The 17,156-nt window shown below is 47.7% G+C and overlaps 9 protein-coding genes across 9 annotated transcripts; 3 read left to right on the forward strand and 6 right to left on the reverse strand.

The window, feature by feature from the left end:
- Positions 1-617: 617 nt before the first annotated feature.
- On the reverse strand, positions 618-2,715 carry N7466_003838 (transcription factor domain-containing protein; the record flags this gene model as incomplete). Its single annotated transcript, XM_057163235.1, has 2 exons — positions 618-1,113; positions 1,169-2,715. The coding sequence occupies 2 exons, from the start codon at positions 2,713-2,715 to the stop codon at positions 618-620; spliced, it is 2,043 nt and encodes a 680-aa protein (XP_057021916.1).
- A 633-nt stretch (positions 2,716-3,348) lies between these two features.
- Positions 3,349-4,486, reverse strand: N7466_003839 (isocitrate/isopropylmalate dehydrogenase family protein; the record flags this gene model as incomplete). Its single annotated transcript, XM_057163236.1, has 2 exons — positions 3,349-4,181; positions 4,246-4,486. The coding sequence occupies 2 exons, from the start codon at positions 4,484-4,486 to the stop codon at positions 3,349-3,351; spliced, it is 1,074 nt and encodes a 357-aa protein (XP_057021917.1).
- A 249-nt stretch (positions 4,487-4,735) lies between these two features.
- On the forward strand, positions 4,736-5,652 carry N7466_003840 (uncharacterized protein; the record flags this gene model as incomplete). Its single annotated transcript, XM_057163237.1, has 2 exons — positions 4,736-4,807; positions 5,065-5,652. 2 exons carry the CDS (start codon positions 4,736-4,738, stop codon positions 5,650-5,652), a joined length of 660 nt encoding a protein of 219 aa, XP_057021918.1.
- Positions 5,653-5,959: 307 nt separating this feature from the next.
- N7466_003841 (FAD-dependent oxidoreductase) lies at positions 5,960-7,417 on the forward strand (the record flags this gene model as incomplete). Its single annotated transcript, XM_057163238.1, has 5 exons — positions 5,960-5,974; positions 6,029-6,583; positions 6,648-6,954; positions 7,028-7,308; positions 7,370-7,417. The coding sequence occupies 5 exons, from the start codon at positions 5,960-5,962 to the stop codon at positions 7,415-7,417; spliced, it is 1,206 nt and encodes a 401-aa protein (XP_057021919.1).
- Positions 7,418-7,999: 582 nt separating this feature from the next.
- On the reverse strand, positions 8,000-10,570 carry N7466_003842 (Zn(II)2Cys6 transcription factor; the record flags this gene model as incomplete). The annotated part of the gene is made up of 4 exons (XM_057163239.1): positions 8,000-8,164; positions 8,218-9,945; positions 9,996-10,107; positions 10,161-10,570. The coding sequence occupies 4 exons, from the start codon at positions 10,568-10,570 to the stop codon at positions 8,000-8,002; spliced, it is 2,415 nt and encodes an 804-aa protein (XP_057021920.1).
- A 277-nt stretch (positions 10,571-10,847) lies between these two features.
- On the reverse strand, positions 10,848-11,638 carry N7466_003843 (TrkA-N domain dehydrogenase; the record flags this gene model as incomplete). The annotated part of the gene is made up of 3 exons (XM_057163240.1): positions 10,848-11,365; positions 11,432-11,500; positions 11,569-11,638. 3 exons carry the CDS (start codon positions 11,636-11,638, stop codon positions 10,848-10,850), a joined length of 657 nt encoding a protein of 218 aa, XP_057021921.1.
- Positions 11,639-12,048: 410 nt separating this feature from the next.
- Positions 12,049-12,906, reverse strand: N7466_003844 (uncharacterized protein; the record flags this gene model as incomplete). The annotated part of the gene is made up of 1 exon (XM_057163241.1): positions 12,049-12,906. One exon carries the CDS (start codon positions 12,904-12,906, stop codon positions 12,049-12,051), a length of 858 nt encoding a protein of 285 aa, XP_057021922.1.
- Positions 12,907-13,453: 547 nt separating this feature from the next.
- Positions 13,454-13,780, forward strand: N7466_003845 (uncharacterized protein; the record flags this gene model as incomplete). The annotated part of the gene is made up of 2 exons (XM_057163242.1): positions 13,454-13,564; positions 13,646-13,780. 2 exons carry the CDS (start codon positions 13,454-13,456, stop codon positions 13,778-13,780), a joined length of 246 nt encoding a protein of 81 aa, XP_057021923.1.
- Positions 13,781-15,156: 1,376 nt separating this feature from the next.
- N7466_003846 (CaiB/BaiF CoA transferase family protein) lies at positions 15,157-16,813 on the reverse strand (the record flags this gene model as incomplete). The annotated part of the gene is made up of 4 exons (XM_057163243.1): positions 15,157-15,365; positions 15,418-15,711; positions 15,788-16,478; positions 16,640-16,813. 4 exons carry the CDS (start codon positions 16,811-16,813, stop codon positions 15,157-15,159), a joined length of 1,368 nt encoding a protein of 455 aa, XP_057021924.1.
- Between the last annotated feature and the right edge of the window lie 343 nt (positions 16,814-17,156).

Here is a 17,156-nt window from a genome sequence, read left to right on the forward strand (position 1 = left end):
AGGCATCAGTTACTGTCTTGGGGGGTCGGTAAAAGTTATCCTAGGCGCTGGATGTTGGATTCTTTTACGTTGGATTCTTTTCCTTTCCTTTGTTTTTGGGAGGGAGTTGTGACGTTTTTCTCTTCTTATCCCCCAATCTGCTTTTATGTTCTATCTGTTCGTTTCGTATCTTCTTTCCCCCTACGCATGTAACATAGAGTATGCCTTCCTCGCGGATGGGTCTGTTATGCTGTCTCTACATGCTGTGCCTGGGTTCGAGGGTACGAGCTTTGATACAAATGAGATGGCCATGAGCCCACTTTGCTTCAATGCTTCGCTAGTCAATTCAAGTGTTTGCGCGTTACATCCGTCGGCACTCTAGCTTAACATGCACATCTAATTTCGCTTGTAGGGGATCAGCGGAACGATGCCCGTAGCTACGCCCTCGAAGTATCCAAACTTCCTACCAGTTTTGGGCACGGCGTGCAGCACCAAATGGACTTTACAGACCCAAACTGCTCCCAATACCAAACCGGCGTTACCTAAAGTATGGTTTGGGGTTCAAAACTTCAGTATGTAGTGATACCCATTCCATTTGGAATAATCGAATAATCTACATTAAGATGCATTCAAATGTTTTAAAAACTAGGATATTGTTGACCGATTAGATCAAATAGGGACTCGAAATCCGCTCCGTCTAGTAAGTCAACCATGTTCAAGTCAAAGCTGGATCCCCCAGCCAAGTATCCAGCATTTTCACTCTGGAAGCCCAAATCCCCGGTCAGGACAGGGTCATCTCCCAGTTGATTATATCTGGAAGGCATTGGATTGATTTCGGGTCGTGGCTCGGGACTCAGGATTGCATGTCCAGCCGTCGTATCCTGACCTCCAGTGGAATTGATTATTTCCTCTCGTTGAAGCCCTTGCAATTCTCGATTATCAATGGAATTAATAGAGCTTGCATTTCTGTCAGGCGTTCTCATAGCATACGCATGAGGGTTGGCTGCATTTTGCTGAGTCTCACCCATCTGCTTGATCTTCGTAGAAAGCAGAGACAAAGCACGGTGGCACTGTCTAGCAGTTTCCCACTGACTAGACATGCGACGAAGAAACTCCAAACAACAATCGATTTCACTAAGAGGAATTGTTAGTATTTGCACTTGGACCAAGAGCAGTTATTGTGACTCACTGAAGACCTTTCTTAAGAACATACTGCTTCAGCTGGCAAGCAAACGCGAGGACCAGACCCGACATCCAGGCGGCAGATAAGAAGCCAGGCCAGAATAGAGCTTGTCGACTATCCAATTGGATTTTCAGCGCAGCTAGAATTCCACGCGCGGCCCCAATGCATGTCTGTAAGCCGGAGCAGAACTCTGCAGTGGATGGATCCAAGGATAGAGACGGTCGGTGAATAATCAAGATCAGGTGCTGATATAGCACGGTGAAAAAGGGACCAAAGTCAAAGGGCCCATCAGTGCCCTCTGCTGCCTCCACTTCCTTTGAATGGGCTGGTCCCTTTCCTTGTAACTCGAGTGGCAAGCTATTCCACCACTTATGAACATCAGTGACCAAGAACAGCACAGAGCTGCGATGTACAGATCGGACCAAGATAGATTTATGAAACAATTCAAGTGCACGGCCGGTGAGAGTGCCAGAATCAACATAGCTAGCTATGACGCTCTCTTTCTTCCGATAATCTGGCAACGAACTTTGTGCAGGGCTCTCCATAAAAAGAGGTGATCGAGCAGAATCCGCTGCACGACGATCTGCATTCGCAGAATACATACTCAGGTTCCTGATCAGACGCGGAGAATGCATTTCAGGAGCTGCCGGCAAACACACATCGACATCGGAGTCTTGGATTCCAAGTGGCAAGCCAAGCGCCTGGCTGAGATACCGATCGATTGCATACGCACACCAGAAAATGCGCTTCCTCAGCTGTCGGTCATGCGAGGAGAGCTGGCTGTACCGAAATGGACAGCGGTGCAGCCCTGCATGGAGCATCGAGCGCAGGACACAACCTCCGAATGTGGAAGCAAGTCGCAGAGACATAGTCGCGACGAGATAGACTTGGATGGCAAGCAATGCTTGTAAAGAGACGATGTCATGTCGCGATGCCAACGTCGAGAGTAGAGGTGTCATGCTGCTGGGCGACTGAATCTTGGATCCAGCCGGAAGCTGAAGGTCAGGATGCAAGAGACTTCCTAGATTGAATACACTTTGCAGAATTACTGTCCAGCAGGTCGTTCTATGATGCGAAGTGGAGTCATCAACTGGGTGTTCTGGTGAGGGATTGTCAGAATATAACTTCTCCATGGCCTGCAGGAAGGTAGGACCATGGAGAAATGGAAACAGAGGATGCCACACTTTGAAGTACGACATCATGAACTCCTTTGCCTGGTCTGGAGGTGGTGCAGAGCCTAAGGAAGAGGCGAGACCTTGATCATATTTCCATGATGTAGAAGGTTCGCCTCCAAACGAGGCTGGTTCATCCGCGGGCTTTGTGCGCCGACGTTTATGCCGTGGTGAATCATCCACGCCGACCAGGGTGTCTTCTGCAGTGGGAAACCCAGCTTCTTTGGACTCTGATTCGTCATGTCCATTTGAAAATGCTCGTTTGACAGTGTTGATGAAGTAAACGCCGCTAGAACTGCCGACAAATTGGCTGTCTTCATTCGAGTGGGCCGTCAGGGAGCCAATCTCCGAAGTACCGGGTGCATATTCAGGAGGCTCCATCCCGAGCTGAACATCGCGATATCAAAGATATCTGAATGATTAGCGTATATAGAGTTTTGCGTCATGGGAGAAAATGGGGTCGTTGGAGAAGGGATTACTAAGCAACATTTACTCACGAGTCACGACTCACGAGTCACAGTCTTGACTCTTGACATCAACATCACCCCGAGCTTACACTAGCAATTCAGCAGACAACATTTGAAAATTCGATTACACCTTTACTATCGCCCCCCGCTTCACTTCTTTACTGAATTGTCCTTACTTTATTATGAGTGTCCCTAGGTAGGTAGCTACCTAGTAGCCCCGAGGATATTCAAGCTTTGTACATACAACGTACTCAGTACTTATAAGTTGTCACTACTTGAGAAAGGTGTTATATCTAGACATCTTACTTTTCAGCTACCACAGTCTACCAACTGAGGGAATCATGTGACGGGACTTTGTGCAAGTACCCGATTAGCAAAGGAGGAATTGAAGCAATGGCTTATGTACTTTCTAATCGGTTTTTTCCATTCTCAGAATCTGATTTCATTGATGTAATGTCAGACCAATCTTGTTCTGGCCTTGACATCTGGAGAATCACCGGGAAACCTCGCCTTCAATCAAGCAATGGCGAATCTCTTAGATTGCGACTCAAGTCTCCAACTTCTCAATCTCAGCACAAACAGCATCAACCACATCCTGGGTACTCGACGTCCCACCTAGATCAGGGGTCAGGATACCTGCAGCGCATACATTCTCAACACATTGCATCAATTTAGCGGAGGCATCCTTCTCCCCCAGCCATGTGAGCATTTCTGCAGCTGACCAGAATGTCCCAACAGGATTGGCAATTCCCTTTCCAATTATATCAAAGGCACTCCCATGAACTGGCTCAAACAAAGACGGATTTTTGCGAGTTGGATCCAGATTACTAGATGGGGCAATTCCAATGGACCCGGCCAGAGCAGCAGCCAAGTCCGAGAGAATATCCATGTGCAGATTCGTGCCGACGATTGTATCAATAGACTCCGGCTTCCAAACCATTCGCACCGTCATGGCATCAACGAGCATTTTATCCCAAGTCACATCGGGGAAGTCCTTCGCAACAGATGCCGCAATTTCATCCCAAAGCACCATGCCGTTGCGCATAGAGTTGCTTTTTGTAACGACCGTCAGATGCTTTCGGGGACGCGACTGCGCGGTTTCAAAGGCAAAACGAATGATACGCTCGATTCCGACCCGGGTGAATATCGCTACCTCCGTAGCAGCTTCCCACGGTTGTCCGACGTGTGAACGTCCTCCCTGACCTGAGTATTCACCTTCTGAGTTCTCTCGCACCAACATCCAGTCGATACCTCCCGTTGCGGTGCTGAGCGGACATTTAGTTCCTGGGAATGTTCGTACTGGTCGCACATTGGCATAGAGCTGCAGAGGGCCTCGAATAGCAAGTAACAGGCCCCAAAGGGAAATGTGATCCGGAACATCTAGAATAAGTTGGAAATTAATATTCTCCGCGTGTGGAGGTGTTGTTTTTCTTCTATTCCATACCTGGATCTCCCACGGCACCAAATAGACCGGCATCATATTGCTTCAAGGTACTCAAGGCATGCTCGGAAAGGTATCGGCCATGCTCCTTGTAGTAGTTGGTACCCCATGGAATATGAGTGAAGTTGATCTGAAAAGTTCCAAGTGCTTTGGCCAGTTTCTCAACAACTTGAATTGTGGCACTGACGACCTCGGGGCCGATGCCGTCACCGGGAATGGATGCGATTTGGTAAGAGGCAGCCATTATGAGAGAAATGAGAAGATATCGGTAGAAATATATTTTTAAGTCACAATTAAAAGAGAGTTGAGATTTAATTTGGGGAAGAAAGTTGTTTTAAATAAATAGAATAGTTCAAAGTCTTATATGACGGTCTATAGTTATACCTTGGACTCTTTACTGTGACGATTGCCGCTCGGCAGAACTTTCAGGCGATAGAATTCCCCGCCCCCAACCATCATCCCACAACTCTTCACCAGAACACCAACAAGTAAAATGCCAAAGACTCAGAAAGGACCCTCAAGGGCGACTACAGCTTGCGCAGCGTGTCGGTCAAAGAAACAGAAGGTATGCCTTTCAAGAACCCCCACAACAGTCGACAGAGAGCTAACTCAATCTAGTGTAGTGGCGAAAAGTAAGAAGGAACTGAGATTCCAAGGCTGTGAGCTAACATCAGAGAATAGACCGGTATGTGGGCAGTGCCTTGAATATAACAGGCCATGTAATTGGCCCGAGCATTTGAAACGGTAACAGTGACTATTGAAAGCTACAAAAAGATACATGCTAATTTGGGGATAAGAGGTCCCGCAAAAGGTTATGTCGAGATATTAGAGCATCGCCTCCAAATTACCGAGAGCGCGCTTTTCAAACTGCTGTCTGATGTTTCAGATAGCCAGCTCAAGACAGTTTTCCCCGACGATGTTAGCCCCGGAAGAAATGCTACAACATCATACACACCTTTGGCGAGAATACAGAAGAAAGGCATCGATCACTGGGCTAAATATCCCCTGGACACAGCAATGAACATTCGGAAATGGCAACAGGCATGTACAGGCTTGAAAAGCGATGCTACCGAGAATCGAAGTCCTAGTGAAGGTGCTCCTTCTTCTAGTGATACAAAACACTATGGGGCCACAAGGAGAGAACTCGATCACACAGAGCACAGAATGACTCATAGCCCCAGAACTATCTCTGGCAGACAACACCGACAATCTTCGGTCCCGTCTGGGCTCAGGGGCCATCGGGAGGAATACCCTCGATCTTCTAGCATCCCTCACTGGGGACTACACCAAAGTGAAGAACCATTCGAAGACAGTGAGCCTGACCGTGGCGAGGACACACCCCCGGTTATGAATAACAGCTCTTGGGACGGCGCACCTCCAGCGAATTTTCAACAGCAATTCCTTTGGTGATGATGATACATATTGTTGAAATGACACTAAGGGTCCTCGTTGGGGATCCAAGGGAATCTCGGGATTCCCCCTGCATAGACCCCCACTCCGTCTTCCCCCCGCAAACTTACCGGGCCACTTAGAGTTATAGTGGCAGCTCATCCTCATTTCAACGGGACGACATGACAATGTTCCAAGAAATGGCCCCACGGCGGGGTTTAGGGAGAGGGGTCTTATTTGACCCGGCTGAAGTCCTTGAATAAGAGCTGCGTTCATCCCAGAAAAAAACATTTCTAAACCCTTTCCATTTCCGCAAAAATTTAAAGTGATGGCTATCCAAAAGGTATTGTTGGTTGCAGTTCCCGAGCACATGCAATCGTAGCTAATTCATACCTAGGTGATTATAGTCGGAGCTGGACCATCAGGTCTTATTCTTGGCCTCTTGCTCGCAAAACAAGGCATTGAGGTTGAGTTGCTCGACGCTGGCTCGCAGATTGATGACCAGCCACGAGCAGCTCACTATGCAAGCCCGGCTGTATATGAGCTTGGGAGAGCTGGAGTTCTGGAAGACATCAAGGCACGGGGATTCCAACCAGCTGGATTCGCATGGCGGCAATTCGATGGCACTTTTATCGCTGGCATGAGCCATGCCGTACTTCCCGATGACTACCCAACCAAGATGGTCGTTCTTCCACTTGATCAGTTGGGAGAGTTGCTCTTCGAGCATATTCAACGACAGCCAACAGCCCAGGTCAAATGGTCTCACCGTGTAGTGCGCATTGGTCAAGACGAGGGACGCGCTTGGGTTGAATCCGAAACGCCCACTGGTCCTCAGCGGTCTGAGGCGGACTATGTTATCGGATGTGATGGAGCCAGTAGTACTGTGCGCCGAGAATTATTTGGGCCTGAGTACCCAGGAGAGACTCTGAATGCGCAGATCATAGCAACAAACGTAAGATTGTTTTACTTGCCTGAATCGACCAGAATCCATTCACTAACCACAACTGAACATCCAGGTCTACTATGACTTCGAAAAATTCGGCTATTGGGACAGCAATTTCGTCGTCCATCCTGACCATTGGTACATGGCAGCCCGTGTGACCAACGACGGTCTCTGGCGCGTCACATACGGCGATACGCCCGGTCTAAGCAGGGAGGAATACATTGCCCGACAGCCCGAGCGCTACGAGACACTCTTACCGGGGAATCCCAAGCCCGACCAATACAAAATTACCAACATCAGCCCCTACAAGCTGCAACAACGATGCGCGCCGAGTTTCCGAGTCGGAAGAATCCTCCTTGCGGCTGATGCTGCGCATCTCTGTAACCCATTGTGAGCAATCTACTACCGAACCACCCCAAGATGGTGAATCACTATCACTCTATACTAACTGAGCTTGCAGTGGCGGACTAGGTCTCACAGGCGGCATTGCCGATGTTGGCAGTCTATTTGATTCGTTTATGGGCATTCACAGGGGTCTGGCGGATGAGACTATTCTTGATAAATACAGTGAGATCCGCAAACGCATCTGGGCTGACATTATCGACCCGATGTCTCGTGAGAATTTCAAGCGGCTGTACGACCAGGATCCGACCAAGGCTCGTGAGAACGATGAGTTCTTCCAGCTTTGCGTCAAGGGAGAGACTGATGAAGAAATTGGGAAGAGTATCGTTTTGGTGAGTTCATTCTGCTTTCTCAATGTTTCTATTTCGAATCGTTTGCTCACATCGGAAATAGGGATTGGACATGCTCCGCCATGATATGACGCAGTACTACTCGAAATAAGACTCGACGGCGCATATGTAGATAAATAGAGCATTTGGATGACTGTTTTCAGTCAAATGGATCCTGATGGCTTGGTTTCAACAAAATAGTGAAAATGGTAGATTAGAGACACAAATTTAAGTGATTCAACCCTTTTGAATATCATCATCCGTTGTACTCCACCTCTTGAAAGATGCTTCCTCATCTCTGTGTGCCTTGTTTCTGCAGATTGTGCCTCCACGCTGCATGTCGATTCGATTCAATTCGTTGTAAACATTCTCAATCGCAAAACAAACATGCCCTCCAGGATATTCTTGTCCATCACCGATGCTCAGCGCGGCTGGCAAATTTGTATCAGGTACTCGATGCTTCTTCATCGCTGAGTCAATGGCCCTGCAGATTGTGCCCCCACGCTGTATGTCGTTCTTTGCCATTAACCAGATATCATCAAAATATTGAAGCTCCCTTCATGGTAAATAGTATCGTTTTCTTGTGTGTGTGTGTGTGTGTGTGTGTGTGTGTGTGTGTGTTTTTTGGAGTGGGTTGACGTTCTTTTCATCCATCTTCGTGTCAAATGGCATTTGGAGGGAAATCAGTTGCCGATCAGATATTCCACATGAACGATTCATCATCAAAGTTGAAAAGATCGGTTTGGAAGGAATCGAATTCAGCAGCGAGTGCAGCAGATTGTTGCTGAAGATCAGCCATGGAAGGGGAGGATTGGCCCAATTGACCAGAAACGCCAGGGGGTAAGATTGAATCCGTAGACTAATCAAAGTCAGCATGCGGGGGTAGATATATGGCGCAGTCAGTGAACATACCTCGTAGTTTGATGGCGGGGCTGAGCCATTGAGCTGAAAAGGGAAGTTGTTTTCGTTGGCTGCAGTCAACAAGTTTTGTCGACACGCAGATAAAGCTTTCTTTGCTCCCTGAGACATATGGCGTTCTTTTTGCTCTGATGGGCCACGGGCGCGGACAGATTGGAGGACAACAGACAAAAGAAGAACGTCCTTCACGTTGGTTCCCTTCTCGCCGATTCGGCGAGTTAAGCTGTCGATTGTGTTTTCAATCAAACGCGTCAAGCTAGCTTTGCTGCTGGTCAGAGAGTGTGTGGTGTGGTTGTTGTTGGGAGGGTGGGGCTTGGTGGGATTGTTATGGTTTTTGATGGTGTTGTTGTTGTTGTTGTTGTTGCTATCAACAGCAAAGTTATTGGAGGGGGATTGGACAGATGTTTGTTGATTAATGAACTTCAAGTGTTCACAAACACTCAGAGCCGCCCAAAGGATATCGTTTTGGCAGAAGGTTTGGAAGATGTTCCAGTATGTATTAGAATTTGGCAGATCAAGATCCGCGATAATTGGATCAAAAAGGTCTTGATATGAAAGAACGATGATGGATGACTCAAGAGACGCGCGTTGTATCTCTAAGAGAGGTGGACCATCGTGGGTGTGGTTGGCGAGGACAGGTCTGTAGAGTGAAAGAAGTGGACGGCGGATGTAAACATCTAGAAGAACGCGTCCCAGACGGAAGGCGGGGTCGGAATTTTCACCATCGTAGCTCAATTTTAGAGGTATCGGAATTTTCTGCAGATATTCTTCAATCACTTGGCCTTGTTTGATGCGTTCTTCGATGTTTTCGCGAGGCTTGGTATGCTGGACCAAGTTCATGGTTTGTATACGCCGCGCAAGGGACTGGGCCAGAATGATTTGTGCCAGTGTGTCTGTCTCCACCTCCATGGATCTTGGTGTCGGAAGTTCAGTGGTTGATTCATCAAAGTCTGTATCGTTCAGGTTTGAGGGTATAAGAGGGGAGAAATCCAGAGCTGGTGTCATAACAGGCATTCCTGCAGCAATGGATGTCTGTAAATCCAGCTCCACGATTGTCACCCATAACCGACGCCGACATTCTGCTTGATAAGGAGAAGGAGTCTTTGATTGTGATGTGTTGACATGGAGCCCCATAACCATAGCAGAGCGTACGAGCGAGCCACTTTCTTTCCATAGTTGTTCGGCGGAGACCTGCCGTAGTTGGCAGGCCATAAAGAGAAGGGTCTCAACCTGTAACGTTGCAAGCTCAGTCCGTGGCTTTCGTGGGAGTTTTCGCAGCCAAGACTGAATTGTGCCCACTGCATGTTGCTTCAGGTAGTTCCAAGAGGAGTAATACTCCGATGAAGGGGGTGTGGGATCGAAGATGACTGAGATCGATAACACTGCGGTAAGGAGGGGAATAAACATTGAAAGGAAGGACATGTCATGATCTGAGGTGGCCCAAAAAGTGTTGTAGTGCGCCAGGAAAGAGGGAGTATGCAGAACTCGAAGTGTCTTCTCTAGGTTCTTGGTATAAACGAAAAGAAGTTGGTCACAAACAACTTTCCCCGGTAATGAACCGGTAAGATTTTGCAGCTCGGGGAAATTTTCCAAACCCGATAATGACGCTGGAGAGTCACTTGTTGTCTGGGACTTGTTTTGCAGGAATTGAACCTCCTTGGCTAGCCCTACGAGACTAGGGTTGTTCAAGGATTGGTTGATGAAGACCTTAGCCTCGGGAAACTGGAAGATGTCAGTTCATGTATGGTTTTGTATTGTAGCCATATACAAACCTGATTGAGAAGAGTGATTCTATCATTTTGACCATGATACCTCGATCGAGATCCTTTGACCACCAAAGTGCCCAGGTGTGGTGAGCTTGTTCGGGAAATGTCAGGTCGGGGCCTACTCCGTCATATCAGTGGAAGGGATCTCAAGGTTGGAGGGTTCTGTCATACCAAGAGTTCTGGACCAATGCATCTCTAATCGGATCAAAAGTCCTAGCGTGGGGTGACTGGGGTCTAACCGCGTGGAGGGACTCTAGCTTCAGTACCCGCTGCTGCAGATCTTCGATGATGCCGACACTCAGGCCCGTCACTGGCTGTGTTAGACCTGTTGGTGGGTCTGATTCATCCGCTTCGGGTATTTGGGTTCGTTTCGGTTGTGGGCCTGGCCCTTGTAGGTGTGAGTACTGATGGTCGGCAGGATCGGCATGTGGTTGTTGTTGTTGGTGATATGTGCATTGGGCGCCAAACCCCCCTTTTACACAATTCTGACATGGCGCGACGCGGTCGCACTTCAGCTTCTTCTCTCGGCATCGCAGACACGATACAACGGGCCGGGGTCTTTTGCGAGATTCAGAGCTCATTGCTGGAGATGACAGACATTGAGGGATTGAAGCAAAGCTGACAAGGCCAAAGGGTCAAAGAGTATAAGCAGCGCCAAGCATCCCGTCCCGACTCCCGACTTCCCGCCCCAGGTTGGATCAACTTGGAATCTTGGATTCTTGGATGTGAGTCGTGACTCGAGAGTTGATCTCGTGATTTTTGCGTGTTTGGAATTGAGTGGCTAAAACAAATTGATTTCTTAGGCTACATACAAATTGAGAATTCATGCCGATGAGAACTCTTTCCCGGTCTACACATCTAATTCGTGATGACGGGCGCCGTGTTATCCCACTTGGACTCGGTCGCCGCGTTCACCAAGAAATGAGCAACGCTCTTTCGACTGGCACTTGCCATCAGTGAGACACCTTTACCATCCTCCGGCCATTCACGCACTTGTAACACATCGCTTTCCACCAGTCGGGATGGTCGTACGAGAACAAAAGTCACCCCGCTCGCACGGACTTCACGGTCGGTATGGTTGTGGTCCTCGTACTGGTATCTCATGTTGGACTTGCCCATCAGCAATTGCAATACCCAGGGCATGCTCGACCACGATGCGCCAACCCCGAATGCCTGAAGAATTACCAATTTGGAGACGCCAAATTCCTTCATGGCTCTCACTACATTGGCGTTGCAATCGGCCATCAAGCGTGGAGGGGAGATCGGTGCGGCAAAGGGACTGTCGCTGGCTCGGGGTGCGCTCAGAGTTACAATAACGACCTCTGGGTTGTTTTTCTTGAAGGCTTTTCTCATGTCGGACATGTTACTTGGTGTACCTAGTATAGAATGAGTCGCTCGGTCAATCAATCGGCGGTACCTAGTAGGCAAGCTGGTTTTCATACCTTTGACGATGTCAACATTATGCCCTTCCAGTATTCCTGGATCACGAACCAGTGCACTGGTCTGATGCCCTACCACAATTAGTTAGCGTATTTCTGGGATTTGGTCCTGCTCTGGAGTCTGGATGGTGAAATTGTACCTCGGGTTCGGAGTTCGTCGAGAACCAGCTTGCCTGTACGACCACTTGCGCCAATAACAAGAACTTTCATCTTGGGCGGAGATTGTTCCAAAAATGGAGACAACTGGATAGAACCTTGGAGTTACTGGAAAAGTAAAAAGGCGCTTCTGAATGCAATGATCATGCATTTGTTCGGCCTTTATACTTCATGAAATCATGTCATGCGTCGGATCCGAGGACGGACCCGGAGACCGGATCCGAAGACCAAGAACACTACTAAATACTAAACACAACTACATTTGAATGATACAAGATGGAAGAATGGCTTTTCAGCAGTTGTGTTGAAGCAATTTGTCAAATTGAAAAGGAGCTTCAGAAATGTTTTGATAAGACTGCCAAGTCTGACTATGTTATGCGACTCATGCCAGTAAACGCAACTCTGTTTCATCGAGTAGAATCTGAACGGCATATACTCAAGATTCTTCACATCAGAAATGATCTTCACACCAACAAATGGCCACCAAGCACAACAAGTTGTGAGGTGTTTCCCAACTTTGACCTGAAAACCATACTCCTAAAGGAGGTCCGGCACTCATGCCCACCAATATGCCTCAAATAACCATCGACATATGCGGTCAGCTCCACTTGACCAAATGAGACAGTTAGGAATGGGTTTTGGTGAGCAATCCATTCGCAGCGGACACCAGCATTGAGACTCAGCGTGTAGGCATTCAGGAGGTTGAGCAGAAAGTAGTTTATCTCCTCTTCAGCAGCGGTTTTGGGGAATGGCGCCCACAAATTCTCTTCTGCGGGCGTAACCCTCGTGACCACATTTTCCGAAGTACTTGTCGCACGCTCTACGTCCATAGAGCTACCTTCCGCCGGCAAATGAGGTTGTTCCACAGGCGCAGAAGATCGAGGGCGCAGTCGGGCCGATTCAAAGGGCGGCTCGACCGAATCGCGCGCTGTCACCATTAGCATACCCTGTTTCACCAACGCGAAAATCCCCAGCAAACCCTTGTCTGGGCGGTTCTTGTTTCCGACTTCAGAAAGCCATGCCATGAAGGTGGCATCAGCCTGGATGATATCATTGGCTACAGCCTCTGAAGTCTCTTCATGTGGGAACTTTCCAAGATCCTCCAATCGAGGTCGGATTATCCGCATGGTCAAAAACTCCCTAAAAGTCACCTTCGATCCCGAGTTGACAGAGGGAAAAAATGCCCAACTTAGACCTGGAAACCATACTCCCGGAGGAGGTCCGGCTCCCATGCCTAGAGGGGAAAATATGCCATTGACAACCAAATCCAGAGAACCCCCTATCTCCAGAGAACTGGGGAGGGTAACACCAGGAGAAGTCATCCGGATGACCAGAAGAAACTAATCAAATGATCAAAGAAACAAGCTAAGCAGGACTTCTTAACAAAATTAAGAAGCAACAAAAAGCACAATTATCTATGAACTGATGAATTGAGCCGCCAGAATCATATATACCCAAGACCCTTCACACCAACAAATGGCCACCAAACACAACAAGGTGTGAGGTGTTTCCCAACTTCGACCTGAGAACCATACTCCTAGAGGAAGTCCGGCACTCATATTTAGAGGGGCAAATGTGCCATTGACAACCAGATCCAGAGAACCCCCTATCTCCAGAGAACTGGGGAGGGTAACACCAGAAGAGGTCATCCGGATGACCAGAAGAGATCAAGGGGTAAGCGAAAAGATTGATAAGAGCCATGTGAGCCGCATACTAAAGATAACAAGAAATAGAAGAACAAGAAACCCAAGGAACCTAAGAGCCATAACAAAATCGAAAACCCAAAACCCCCCGAAAGTAGTCAAGCACCCATGAAAAACAGCAGTGTAACCATCAGGAGAGGAACCATAAGCAAATATCATAAAATCGATGCTTCATCGTGTGCGCGTTGAAGAAGTTGTTGATGATGTTGAAAAAGAAGTTGAAGATGAAATTGAAATTGAAGATGAAGATCACGTTGATGATGAGGTTGATGTTGATGTTGTTGATGAAGATAGTGATAAAGATGAAGATGAAGAGGAAGAAGAAATTCAAGATAAAGTTGAATAAGCTCACGACCAGGGTGAACTTCACAAAGCTGATGATAAGATTGAAGATGAAACTGAAGAAGCAGTCGAAGAGCTGGATGATGATGACGAGTTTGTTCTTGTTGTTCTTGTTGGTTTTGCATGGTGTTCAAGTCAGGAGTCATCTTGAAAGATATCGATAGCAAAGAACTGGAGAGAGCACCCAGGACTCAGAAGGAGAACCTAATATAGAGTGGTAAGTGTTAGAAAGGAAATGTCAGAAACGGGATTTCTAGACATACCGTTCACTGGAGGTGCTGGGAAGTCGCTGAGATAAGTTGGTGAAAATTTGTTGATCAAGGCAGCATGAGTGCTAGGCCGCTAGTCAAGAGGACCAAGGTGTAAACGGTGATGAGTATTCGAAGTTCTTGAAGAGAGGTTAGTATTGATGGGAGAAAGGGAAAAGAGAAAAGGAAAAAAGAAAATAGAAGTATACAAGTTCAAACCCAAAAAGGTAGTAGAAGAAAGACACCATAGATAGACAGACCAATTATGTATGAGACTCGGATGGATGAAGCAAGTACGTGAGATGGATGAAGCAAGTATGTGTGAGATGGATGAAGCAGATATGTGTGAGATGGATGAAGGAAAGGAAGGCGAATGGAGAGAAGAAAGAAGTATTTATGCCCCAGGAAAGACCCTGAACGCGTCCCCAAGATCAACCAGGTCGCTTAGGATGAACCAATCACGCGCGAGGATCAGTTCAATATAGAGTAGCTTGAGTTTACTATAAGACTCACCTAGACTGTATACAGTACTTCGAGCTTTTAAGTCCTCAGATGAAGGTCTTTCTCTGGTATTTTCTTTCCTATGGGTCTAGAAAGTTTTCAAAAAAGCATGCTATATAGATCCAGAGCAGGTCGTTGGTTAACTCGAATTTATGATTCATGAAAAGTCTGGGGTAGGTAAGACTAGGGATAGAAGATGAAGCAGTTACAAAATCTTTGGGAGACAGTGTCTACTGAGATGGCATGTGACCCTTTTATAAGTCCCAGAATCGAGCCCGTTCTCTGATCTTTACTTTCTCATGGGTCTGAGAGATCGGTTCAAAGCTCTAGGTATGGACAAGTACCAGCTTATCCAGTACCTTGATTTCCCTTTTTACACAATGTTCGGGGCAAGGAAGATCAAGATGGGAAGGGAGACTGGTTACCAAAAGTCAGGGAACAAGATGTGTTTGCTGAGATGGCATGAATTCCTTCAAGATTTGGTAGACACCTCCATGACTACTAGTACTGCCCATGCGTGCCTCCTCTTTGCAAAACACAAGTACACCTCAAGCTCCGGGAGAGAAACTTGATAGCCAATATTAACTAACAGACGGGAAGCTCATCTCCATTGAACAAATTTCATGCGAAGACAGGCTGAACTCCTTCTACCATACAATTCAGCTTGGTTGAAATGAAGACAGTCACTCTTTTCCATTACAGGTTATATTGACATGCCAAAGCTCATCTTTTGTCTATACTTGTGCCGATATGTTCTATGTGGTTGTACAAATGACAGCTATGCAACTACACCCTTCTTTTTCAACTCCTCAATCCGCACGGTATCAAGTCCAATATCTTTCAACAGCTCCTCGGTATGTTCTCCAAGAAGTGGGGGCGGGCTTCGAATACTAGGCTCAGCATTCGAGTATTTAACGGGAGGGCTAATGACCTTGATCGACCCACAGGCCGGATGATCAATAGATTGAACCATTCCACGCGCAATCACTATTCGAACAATCGTCAGCATAGCCTAAAAGCTTCGTGTCGAGAAACTTACCATGCTCATGGTTCATAGTTCCCTGAATGTCATTGACAACCGCAAAGGGCAGCCCGCTTCCTTCGAACCTATTCTGCCATACCCCTGTTGTTTCCTTCATCAACTCGCCTTCAATCAGCGGCTCGAGATCTTCTCGATTGTTGACGCGATCACTGTTGGTAGCGAATCGAGAATCAGTCTTCCACTCCGGCTTTCCAAGCTTATCACACAGGATCCCGAATAACCGGTCATTGGCGCCCCCGACAAAGATATCGGTGTCAGAAGTCTTGAATGCTTGATATGGAACCACAGAAGCTAACGAATGGGAGTATCAGTTGCCTTGAGAACACCAAAACTAATAGCAACATAAGACAAGAACAGAATGACTTACGGTGTGCAGTTCCCCATCTCCCAGAGTCTTTCTTCCCGCTAATAAGCACCGACTCTCCCATATTAGCAAGCGTCGCCACCTGGCAATCACTCAAACAGACATCCAGGTGCTGTCCTTCGCCGTTAGTCGCCCGTGCAATCAAGGCCGCCATGATGGAATTACACGCATACAGCCCCGTTGTCAAATCGGTAACAGCTACCCCAACCTTCACAGGTGGCCCATCTCGAGTACCGGTCAGGTGCATCAAGCCAAATTCGGCCTCGACCATCACATCGAAACCGGGTCGGTTACTGTAAGGACCTGTCTGCCCATACCCCGTGATACTGGTATAGATGAGGCGAGGATTAATCTGGCGCAAAGACTCATAGTCGAGGTTATACTTCTTCAGAGAACCTGGGAGGTAGTTTTCCACTACCACGTCGCAGTCTCGTGCGAGTTGATGAAGGATTTCGACACCTTCGGGGTGTGCGAAAGAAAGACCGAGGGACTTTTTGTTGCGGTTGACCTGACGAAGCTCAGTTGGCTGCTCTGAATTCTGCTGTTCCGAGCTAACGGATTGACTAGATACATACCGAAAGGTAATATGCACTTTCACCATTGCCAGCTCGACCGTCCGTATAAGCTGCAAAGGGTGGGCCCCAGGCACGGGTATCGTCACCTCGGATGGGGTGTTCAATTTTGATGATCTCTGCTCTGCATGGAGGGAGAAATTCATCAGTATCTTCGTTTCCTTAATTTGTGGTTTGAGATGATCCGTACCCCAAATCACCCAGAATCTGTGTACAGTAAGGCTGTCCAACGCGTGAGCTAATATTCTTGCCTCCAGGCATGTTATCCGGCATTGATACATACCCCTGCAAGCACCCGGCTCATATCCAACACTCGCACGCCTGCAAGTGGTAGCTTCCTAGTATCGGCTGCTTGAGTCCCCGTAGCGATTCGACGAAGGAGGCATCGTGAGTTTGGGCGGGCAAGCAACGGAGCTGCCCTCAGAGCAGCCGTGCGTGCTAATGAACAGGAGAACATTGTTTCTACAGTTACTTCAACATTCACAATGCGATCCCCATGGTTTACCAGCTGCACAAGAACTACAATACTAAATTATCAAAATAGCACCACTTTCATGGCAAGATGCTCGTGGGGAGGCCCCACTGCTTGATCTGCAGGTGGGTTCGACCCCACATGAGCTCACGCGGCAAGGGGCATGGGGTGGGCACGGGCTAAGGCGTTCGTGGCTTGTTCACGGAGGCGCTATCGACGGGACTATTAAGACTATTATTTAAATGTTTGTAGCCAGCGTTCCAAGGGGCGGTTCTAGCACCGGTAGAAGCCGGGTCAACTACTCCGTACTCTCTATAGTGACTGAGAT

Source organism: Penicillium verhagenii, assembly GCF_028828195.1.
Source record: "Penicillium verhagenii strain IBT 33310 chromosome Unknown utg000005l_segment0_segment0, whole genome shotgun sequence".
Taxonomy (NCBI): Eukaryota; Fungi; Ascomycota; class Eurotiomycetes; order Eurotiales; family Aspergillaceae; genus Penicillium; species Penicillium verhagenii.